We start from the raw sequence: 10,929 nt of genomic DNA on the forward strand, positions 1-10,929 counted from the left end.
GTAAAGGCTATGGGATTTATGTAATTGTAATAGCTATCAAATGTTATCCCTTCGAAGTAAAATTTCAGAATTGTTACATGTTAGAAAAATACTAGAACAAGAACCCAATACTACAGAGAGGCTCAAAAGAAAGACCACACACCCAAGTTACCTGCAAGATTACGAGACTTGAAGCAGCACTAAGGTAGCGCGCCAATATTCAGCACCAACTGAAATCTGTTGCAACCATTAAATAATTAGCAAATTATAAGTTGTTATACTTTGTTAGAAAGTTTATTACAAGCTGTATTAAAACTATTATATAACAAGGTTGCACGGAATGAGAAATACAGAGAAGTTTAATCCAAGTTCTTATCTTAGGAGGAACCTTGTCCTCAAAACAAGGTGTTTAAGTGCCCTCTGCCCTTATCATTACAACTATCAAAAGTTGAAGAGAAAAATTACAGAATCAAAAGTGCCAAAGAGAGCAACCTACAAAACAACGAACTCACCGGCCTATATACTCACGAACCCACCAACTTAGGAACTCGCGAACCCACCAACTCACGAACTCAAGAACCCACCAACCAGGAGCCAACACTATGTGTAAAACCTACGAAACAACAAACTCACCAACCTGAAGTTAACATTCTATAGGGATAAAGGTCAAAGCAACATGAAGGTTTGCCCACGTACCTAAATGGTGACAGCCATGAACGGGAACTCGTGGAGCCTGTGTGAACTCGAACACGAACCTCAATGGCAGCTTGAGTGAGGAGGACAGACAGGTCTTTCAAGCCTTAGCGATGAGGAAGAAAGGGAGAAAGGGTATTAGTAACTGATCGCGTGGGGGGAAAATGGATTTTCGGGGTTTTAACTTATGAATAATGTTGGATCAAGTGGCCTCGGAATAATTAAGAAGGGGGAGTTGAATTAATTATGAACGTGTCTTGACTAATTAAAAAATTATCCTTCTTAATGTTGCTAGATTCAATTAGGATTTACTACAAAGTTATGAGAAAGTAAAGAACAGAAACAATAACTTAGACAAAAGTAAAGCGGAAATGAAAAGTACACAGCGGAAAAGTAAAGAGTGTAGGGAAGAAGAAGACAAACACAAGATTTATACTGGTTCGACAACAACCCGTGCCTACATCCAGTCCCCAAGCAACCACCGGTTCTTGAGATTTCCAATAACCTTGAAAAATCCTTTACAAGCAAAGATCCACAATGGATGTACCCTCCCTTGTTCTCTTTGAATAACCAAGTGGATGTACCCTCCACTTGAACTGATCCACAAGAGATGTACCCTCTCTTGTTCTCAGTATTACAATCCAAGTAGATGTACACTCTACTTGTACCACAAAGGATGTACCCTCCAATATGTTAAGACAAAGAATTCTTAGGCGGTTAGTCCCTTGAATCTTTGTAAGGGGAAACAAAAGCTATCTCAGGCGGTTAGTCCTTTGAAATCTTTTGTTTAAAAGGAAGGGGAAGAATCAAAAGAATTCTCAGGCAGTTAGTCCTTTGAATCTTTTGACAAAAGGGAGAAGGAAAGAATCAACTAGCTAATGTTAACATCGGGTTTTAAATAACCGATGTTAAGATATTAATGTTAACATCGGGTTTTGGAAAAACCGATGTTAACATCAACTAGTTAGCATTGGTTTTTTCAAAATCGATGTTAATTAAGTCAACTTATTTACGAAAATGTCACCGTGCTTTTCTTAACATCGATTTTTAAAAAAATCGATGTTAAGCTTGCGATGTTAAATCAATAAATTGTAGTAGTGGTTGGACCAACTATATATTAGTAGATCAGTGTGTTCATTTAGGCTCTTAGTTTTAAGTGAGAAAGAGGCGATGAAAGTAGGGAGTAGGAATGAAATGAGTGAAAAGTTGATATTTCACTCATTCAATGAGTTAAAAGATTGTATAAATGAGATTAAAATTAGTCGAGTTCACATGTTTTTTTCACCTCAAAACTGAGATGAAATGAGTGAAAAGTTGGTATTCCCAAAAGTGTCCTCCATCCAACTTGCATAATGCATTAGAGAGGGAACTAGATCTATTAGGATAATTAAATATGTTGGTTGCATATTCAAATATGGATTTGCTTTATGTATTAGGATAATTGAATATGTTGATTGCATATTCAAATATGTTGATTATGCACGTATAAGCGAAGACGAGCTTACAATGATAAACGGAAAACAAAAAAAAAGTGTGGTTTTGTTGTCGACAATGAGAAAAAATACAAGACAAAATTGAAATTATAAAAAGACCTAATTTTAATTTTATTATTCTATTACCTATTAAATCACTTTAATTCAATTTTTTTTTCCTTTTCATACATCTTTTATCTCTACAAAACAACCCAACTTTCTACTCTCTTCGATCTCTTTTTTTTTTTCCTTTTTATTCCTTTTATTCCTCACATTTTCATCTCTTTTCTTCCACTCCAACCGAACACTACCTTAAAAATTAAAGGTGTATATGTCAATTAATGAGACAATAGAAAAAGTGAATGCAATTTCCCTTTTTTAAGAATGTTTTCCCTTTTAACTTGTCGCATTTATAAAAAAAAAAAAAAAATACAGTATATATAAAGTAGTTTACCTGGACGTTATGCCAATTTTTATCCCAGATAACCAAGGCAGCTGAGAATACTTGCCTAGACACTGAGAATCCTTGAGTAGGATCTTAACTAAATCTCAAATGTTTACGATTTATGCATTAAAAAAAATCTGACAATGTTATCCACACTGAGATTGTGTACCAACGTTTGAGTCAAGTAAACCTTTCCTTACCCTACCCTTTCAGGTATCCGTAATTAATGGTGCCAAACCCCACTTGAGTGGCATACATAGCTGATAGCTCAGTGCCCCACACAAAGGGACCAACCAACTTATTACTAAATGGAATGTAGCTGATAGCCCCCATCCCACTAGGGGCTGGGGGGAAACAAAATGGCTCATTTCCTCTCTCTCCGAAGCCAAAACCAAAACTTTAGGCACCAATTATTTGTTAGACCACCACCTTCTATTTTTTTTTTTTTACTTTTATTTCATGACACCAAAAAAGAATTAAAAGAAAAAAGATTTATAAAAAATTATATGAGAATACATTTAAAAATTCTAGGTGGACATATTTTTGCACATCTCAACAAAATATTTTCCTCTTTTTATTTTATTAACCAAAGTCTGACTAGTATCGCTGTAAATAATTATTTATATGCAAGCAAAAATTTTAGATCATTTTATTTCATATTTCAGCTTTACACCGATAATTCTTCGAAACAGCTCTTGATTTGTTTGTATTAGCTTTTCTCTCTAGCTATTTTGTATGATCTTGCTCTCCTACTTATCTCTTTCTCCAGCTCTTCTAGCCCCCCCACCTCTTCAACTTCCTGCATGCCACATTTAATTATTGACATTAATAAAAAATAATAAAAGTTTGAGCTAATCAACTAAATATTAATAAAGTATTAAGAAGAAGAAAAAAATACCTACAAAATATCTTCAACTAAATAAATAAGAACAAGATAACGAAACAAAATGCAACTGACCTTTGGTCCCATAAACAGCCCATAAGGCACTCCATCGAATTTTTCCGAATGGTGAAGCTGAGATAAAGACAACAAACAACAGTATCACGGGAATCAGAACAATGAAAATAAAATAAAATGAGCAGAAACAAAATCCTCTTTTTTGGCTTCTTGTTAGAAAATTAAAATGAGCATGGCTTAATAATAATGCTATGACATCAGTCTTACTAATTAAACATACACCAAGAACATTTTCTTATATATATATTTTAAAATTTTGTTGCATAATGTTATCCAAATGATGATAATGAAAATTACTTGGTGAGCAGAGGCCACCCTTCTGAGATAGGGCACGTTGGCTATGGGGCCCACCGGGAATCTCTTGTGAACCAATCCATCGTGTACAAACATGTAGGCCATCCCAAAGACAGTAATTCCAAGACCCTGTTCATAGTTGAAGAAGGCATCTTAGTAAAAGTGTTCAATCAATATCAATGTCATTAAAAGTCTAAGTAGTAATTATTATTTTATTAGTATTTGGTAACCCTCTACCGTGAGAGTTGCGAATGAAACCGTTAATTAAATTAAGAACCTCACTCTCAATCAAACTCTTAACTAAGAGAAAGAGATATAACAAAAAGAATTTAATTTGGATTTTTGAGAATTTACGCACCGCACCAAAACAAAGCCCAGGGACCAGTCCCTTGTTAAAGAAACCATAGGAAAGGAGAGCGATGGCAGGGACAGCGTTGATTATTGCAAATACATCGTTAAGCTCGAAGGGCCCTTCTCTTGGTCGATGATGGGACTGCAAGTGAAGTAAAAATATTTGTTAGTTTGTGGAGTTGCACGGATCCAATAATTTCTGGTGATTGGTTGCTGAGACATCACAAGGATTAACCAAAAACCAAACAATTTTTTCTAGTGGGTCTTGGACCTTGACACTTTGTGGTGTTAGACAATCAAATAAATGTGTTTTAAATTGTTTGTTTTTCATTAAAATTGATCAAGTCTCTATATCTTAAAAAAAATGGACTATGAAATTCTCCTATTATTATTTTTTTCTATAAAAAAAGCATACCAAAAGTATTAGTTTTAAACAAAGACTAGGAAAAAAATCACAAAAAATTGAGGACCACAACACATTTTAACAAAAAAAAGAAAAAAAAAACTAAATTGACTTAAACAGTGAACGAGAGACAGGATTCCGAGGAAAGATGAACCAATTGAAAGCTTACCTCATGCATGTGCCACAGGGAAGCATGCCATAGAGCCCTGTGAGCCCATCTAGCCCAAAACTCCATACCCACCTGAAAATCAGACATACCCAATTGAATCTACCACCCAAAATTCACAAAGAACTCACCCAATTCTGAATTAAAAAGCAATTCAAAACTGAATTGGAATCATAATCAATTAAAAGGATGATTACTCACAGCAGCTCCCACTGATAGAGCAAATGTGCCAAAAATTTCAGACAAAGGCACTTCTCCACCCTACACCAACCAAACCCAATTTCATAATGGCATTATCTTCACATGCAAATCATCAATTAATCATGCATGACACCAATGTCAAGATATAAAAAGTAAGGTTTTAAAAAACAGTCCACAAAATAAAAAGTCTTTGTGGTGTCTGTAATCTCAATTGTGATCGCATCAGTAGCATTTGTTTATAATTTTCTACAATATCAAAGATCACAATTGTGGTCACATCGGTAACATTTGCTTATAATAGTTTCCCACAATATCAAGGACTGCTACAAAACCACCACTACAACCATTTTTTTAAAACCTTCCGTAAAAATAAGAAGAAAAAAATCAATTTTAAGGCATCACCACCTACCTCCATTTGCCATGCAAATCTATAATAAACAGCGAACACTGCCATGGATGTGATGCCGAAGCTAGACATGACAGCAGCAATGAGGTAAGTGAAGCTCTCAGACTCTTTTCTGGCCAATTTCTCAGCCAACTTTTGTGACAAAACTTGCTGAGGAGGAGAGGGTGGTGGTTCTTGTGCCTGAATTTCCATCTGGGTGCCTTGTTTTGGGTCCTGCATGAGGACACAAACGGTGAAAGTTGAAAAATTTTGGGGTATCGGTGATGCTGTGTGATGGAAAATTCTCAAGGGAGAGAAAGGGAGTGTTGTTGGGATTGGTTTGGGGAGGCGAGGTTGGTGGAAACGGAGGAGGGGTTTCATGGTTATGGCGGCGGAGAGTCCTGCCGCCATGGTAGAACTTGAAAGTGTTGAAAATTGGGAACAGTGTGAGATTGTGTTGTTTTTGTGTCTGAGAGATGTTTGTGTGAAGAGGAAAGGTTTGAAGTGTGGAGGTTTAAAAAGGGGATGAACAGAGACCACAACTTTTTCTCTGTTATGTGTGGAATTTTTTTTGGTTTTTTTGGGTGGTTTTTTATGTGGGGCCACTAAGAAAATGAAAAAACCTCGTGGGACATTTCCTCAACGTAGGGGGTCATTTCATTTACGAGGGACAAATAAATGCCACAAATGTTATGCAGTAAATGAATTTTTTTAATATGATTATTTTATGGGAAGTTGTTCTGTTTACTTTTTTAAATGAGAAATATTAGTAATGTATTCTTAGAGAATGTGTATCTAACACTTCTTTTTTTAAAATTATACAAATTTTAATATGATTTGATATTCTTTCATTTATGTGAAAAAAATTATATTTTTTCTCTGCAAGAGAAATTTTGTGTTTACTTTTTTTAAATTATTCCTTAATATGGCTCGATATTCTTCCATTTATGTTTAGTCAAAAAAAAATTCTTCCATTTATGTTAAAAGTAAGAAAGGATTATACACAAAAATTAATTATACACCAAAAAGTAAGAAAGGATATACTAGATTATTATTATTATATATATATATATATAATAAAATTAAACTTCACTAGTCATAATCAAAGATTCAATTTCGCGGTTAGATTACTATTTTTTGTTTGTAAAGTAATGTTCACTTGAATAAATATTAATGATTGATCAAATATTTAATTCTATAATAGGCGTTAGATTATTACTTTTTGTCTGTAGCAATTGTATTTAATGAAAAAATAAATTGCTCATATCAATGTTGTTAAATATATAATAGTGATAATTAAAAATTAATTTTGGTGTTTTATATATTAAGTAATAACATGTTATTTATTATATAATTTTAGTAATTAAATATTATTTTTAATATTACATAATAAAATTGAAATTTTATTTGTACCTATGCATATTTTTTAAATTAGTTACTTTAAGATATATTTCATGAAAAATAATAATTTAAAGTGATGATTTTTAAAATATGTAGATAAAATAATTCAAAAAATATGTAATAAGTAAGGGTATAATATATATATATATATATATATATATATATATATATATATATATATCAATATAATTTATTTTGAATTTAGTTATTAGAATATATTTCATGAGTAATAATAATTAAAAGTAGTGATTTACAAGAAACGTGAAGTCAGTAAAAAAAATAATAATAATGTGAATAGTTTGTTGCACACTTGAGTTTTACAATAGTTTTGTACTTTTACAATAGTTTTAATGCATAAAAAATCATTACTACTACCATGTGCAATTAATAAATTTAAAATAAAATAATTAATAATTAATTTAATTACATTCAGTTCCAACAACATCCCATCTGTTCATCCAAATGATGTTGGGATTGATGATGAGGATTAAACACCTTCATCCGTCCATCCAAAATACACTACCATAGGACTAAGTCAAAACAATTAATAATTAAAATAACATAAAAATAAAAGTAATAAGTATATGCATAAAATTTGCTGAATGGTAAAAAAAATATGCATAAAAATCATTATTATCATTTATGTACAATTACTAAATTTTTTTAAAAAATAATTAATAATTAATTTTAACTACATTCAGTTCCAATAACACCCACCCCGTTCATCCAAATGATGTTGGGAGGATTAAACACTTCACCCGTTCATCCAAAATAAACTACCATATCACTAAGCAAAAATAATTAGTAATTAAAATAAAATAAAAAGGAAAGTAATAAGTATATGCATAAAAAATCATTACTACCATTTATGTACAATTAATAAATTTAAATAAAATAATAAATGATTGATTTTAATTACATTCAATTCCAATAATACCCTATCCGTTCATCCAAATGATGTTGGGATTGATGACGAGGATTAAATACCCCACTCGTTCATCCAAAATACTCCACCTGACCACCATATCACTAAGCTAAAATAATTAATAATTAAAATAAAATAAAAAGGAAAGTAATAAATGTACACATAAAAAATCATTACTACCATTTATATAAAATTAATAAACTTAAAATGAAATACATTATGATTGATTTTAATTACGTTCAACTCGAGTAACATCTCATCCATTCATCCAAATGATGCTGGGATTGATGGTGAGGATTAAAAACCCCACTTAAGTCAGAGTGTTAATTTGATATATGAAGGAAAATTGTACGAAATATAATTTAATAATTTATTAATATATACTAAAAATATTAAATATTAATACATATAAATTAGTAGTAATAAACATAGAGTAATATTTTTGGATTATTATAACATTGATGTAAAGTATTTATGATTTTGTTATTGATTAAACTTTATGAATCTAATTTGTTACTTTTAATAAAATTTCTTCTCATAATTAATTTTTTTTTATATATTTAGACTTTATTTAAGAGATCTAAGTCATATTAAGAATAGGACTCTACCTCATGAATAAAATATATTTTTTTTTATTTTTTATTTTAATTTTAAAAATAATATAAATCAAATTAAAATCATTTTTATAAGTAAAGTATTTTGTAAATTTATTCTCTAAATTTTGCATTTCACATTAACACACCATAGCATCCTCCAGGTTTGTAACATGTTAATATATGTGTTAAACCATGTGTTTTGTTAGTGTTACATCATTTAATAGTGCCACATTAATAATCTATTTGCAAGTCATCCATTAGTGTCACACTGAAAGGTAAAAAGAGAGAGCTAAAAATAAAAATAGATATAACCTTAATCAATCATGAGTTTCGGTGTTGGAACATATGTGTTTATCTTTTTTTTAGATTTAAGAGTAAACAACTACTTTAGCATTAAGATTGGAATGTACTGTCATATAAAATAAATAAAAAATTGAAAATGTAAATTAAAAATCATATTAATACAAAATTTAAAAAATGTTTAACTTAAAAGATAATATATATATATATATATATATATATATATATATATATATATATATATATATATATAATAAGGTCATTTAAAAAACAAACAAACTCGAGGAACATTTTCACACCGCAGAGGGCCACAAGAGTAGATACTTTACCTTAATTTTTGGTAGTCGAGGGATTAGTAATCTTTTTGTACACTGTATACGGGTACTTCTTGTACAGTCCAGTGGTTTTAATATAATTGTAAAATATTTTACCTTAAAAAAAAACATCGTAGAGGGTCATTTTTATAGTGGTAATATTAAGTATTAACGTATGTTTAAGGATTAAAATTATAGTAAGAAATTAAGTTAAAAAAATTATTTGACATTTTTTAGTTTCAGAACCTAATTAATGTGACAACGATTTTCAATTTTGAGGATTAAAAATATTGTTGACTCTATTTAATTTTTCTTTTTTCTTTAAAAAATATTTAAACTAAATTTTTAAAAATTAAATAAATTTATATCTTCTATTGAGATTTTACTAAAAAATAATAATTCATCTTGTATTCAAAATTTTATATTATTCACACTCTTTTGCATTTATTATCTTAAATTTTATTTTTCTCAAAAGTGTATAAAATCTTGGTCAAGAATATTTTGTGAATACGGCATGTTCATTATTCTAATATGAAAAATAGTTTGCCGTATTAAGAAATCATGTCGACTTATTTTTTCATTTCATTTAAGAAAAATGTTATTAATATATATATATATATATATATATATATATATATATAATTTTATTATTATTGATAAAAATTTATACAAATTTTAATAAATAGAATGAGTGTGACTCTTTATTTACTAAATTTGAAATTTATTTAATATATTAATAAATGTCAGTTAACAATAAATATATTAAAATGATCCGTGTGCCAGTATCAGTGGATGTGGTCAAATTTGTAATGTAATCATATTCGTAAGTTGACTGTTTTATAACTTCACGACTCGCTTTCGTAAGCCAAGTAAATTAATCAACCACTAATCCAAGAAACGAGGGAAAGAAAATGAGCACTTTCAACGCTACCATGCATGTTGCTTTTGGAGAGTTTTATCTATAGACCTTGCTATTACAGAAATTGAATTTGTATGCACGAAAGCCTTCTTCATAAAATCAACGTGTAAATCTAATTGTTTTGGATATGGACGGTTCAACATTGTGATATAATATCTTTAGTATATGTAATGTATTGGATAAATATTTATTTTATATAATTAAATTTATATTAAATATATAAATTATATTATGATTAAAATTTGAAACAACTAAATTATTTTAAAAATATAAATTACATTTTAAGTTTATGATAAATAATTTGTATCGTGATATAATATTATTTTAAATTATTAATAATTTTTAAAAATATATTAAAAATTAATTTAAAATTTAAAATAATAAATTGAAAAGTATAAGAGGCTAATAAAAAAATTAAAAAAGTTCCCATCAAACAATCTCTTTAAAAAATAACTTCTAAAAACATTATCATTTAGCTATTCTAAATTATATATATAGACGATAATAATGATCTTGAACATAGTATTTTGGCCCATGAATTCTATAAATATGTTGCTGGCGGAGTGAAATTTAACTATATTATCCCTTAAATAAAACTTGTGTTTGTGTCTTAGCTTGTGAATAATAAAATTAAAAGAGAGATTTTACTGAAAGTAATTAATTAAATTTTTTAATAAAAATTAATTATTAACAAAGTCAATAAACACTTCAAATCAATAATGTGATGAAAAGAAAAAAAAAACCTAACATCTCTCAACTTATATTTTTTTCACATATTGTTGGTTCAAATAAAAACAGACTTTAATTTATACATTACCCTTGTTAATTAAGTGACCCAAATATTCATCGAACCTAGTTTCCACTTGGAATGCAATCCCAAGAGGCAAAATAGTCCAGGCCATACAGCTTTAATTACCACCACATGCAGTTCTAAAAGGGTAGAAGATCCAAAAGAAAACAACAGGAATATGGCTGGCGTTTAGGGTTTCAAATTTTGTCTGTTTGTTAATTTCAAGAAAGAGTGAAGAATTAAAGGATTGAAAGCTGAGATGTGGCTACATTTCGTAACATGCTCGTGTGAGGGATGGAAAATCAAAACCACCGGTCTTTAGGGTATAATAAATCAA

The 10,929-nt window shown here is 29.5% G+C and overlaps 1 protein-coding gene across 1 annotated transcript; it reads right to left on the minus strand.

Annotated features, from left to right (window-relative positions):
- Positions 1-3,208: 3,208 nt before the first annotated feature.
- LOC114366981 (beta-carotene hydroxylase 2, chloroplastic-like) lies at positions 3,209-5,868 on the minus strand. The gene is made up of 7 exons (XM_028324039.1): positions 5,372-5,868; positions 4,963-5,022; positions 4,765-4,836; positions 4,200-4,334; positions 3,845-3,970; positions 3,548-3,604; positions 3,209-3,388 (listed from the first exon to the last, which is right to left on the minus strand). Exons 1-7 carry the CDS (start codon positions 5,756-5,758, stop codon positions 3,299-3,301), a joined length of 927 nt encoding a protein of 308 aa, XP_028179840.1. The 5' UTR covers positions 5,759-5,868; the 3' UTR covers positions 3,209-3,298.
- Between the last annotated feature and the right edge of the window lie 5,061 nt (positions 5,869-10,929).

This window comes from Glycine soja, chromosome 9, assembly GCF_004193775.1.
Source record: "Glycine soja cultivar W05 chromosome 9, ASM419377v2, whole genome shotgun sequence".
Taxonomy (NCBI): Eukaryota; Viridiplantae; Streptophyta; class Magnoliopsida; order Fabales; family Fabaceae; genus Glycine; species Glycine soja.

What these genes read in the sequence shown, in the direction of transcription:
- LOC114366981 (XM_028324039.1), bottom strand. Translation starts at nt 5,758, where the DNA reads ATGGCGGCAGGACTCTCCGCCGCCATAACCATGAAACCCCTCCTCCGT. An exon ending in CTCTATCAGTGGGAGCTGCT is followed by an intron (nt 4,837 to 4,962) that starts GTGAGTAATCAT and finishes TCTGATTTTCAG; the next exon opens with GTGGGTATGGAGTTTTGGGC. An exon ending in CCCTGTGGCACATGCATGAG is followed by an intron (nt 4,335 to 4,764) that starts GTAAGCTTTCAA and finishes CTTCACTTGCAG; the next exon opens with TCCCATCATCGACCAAGAGA.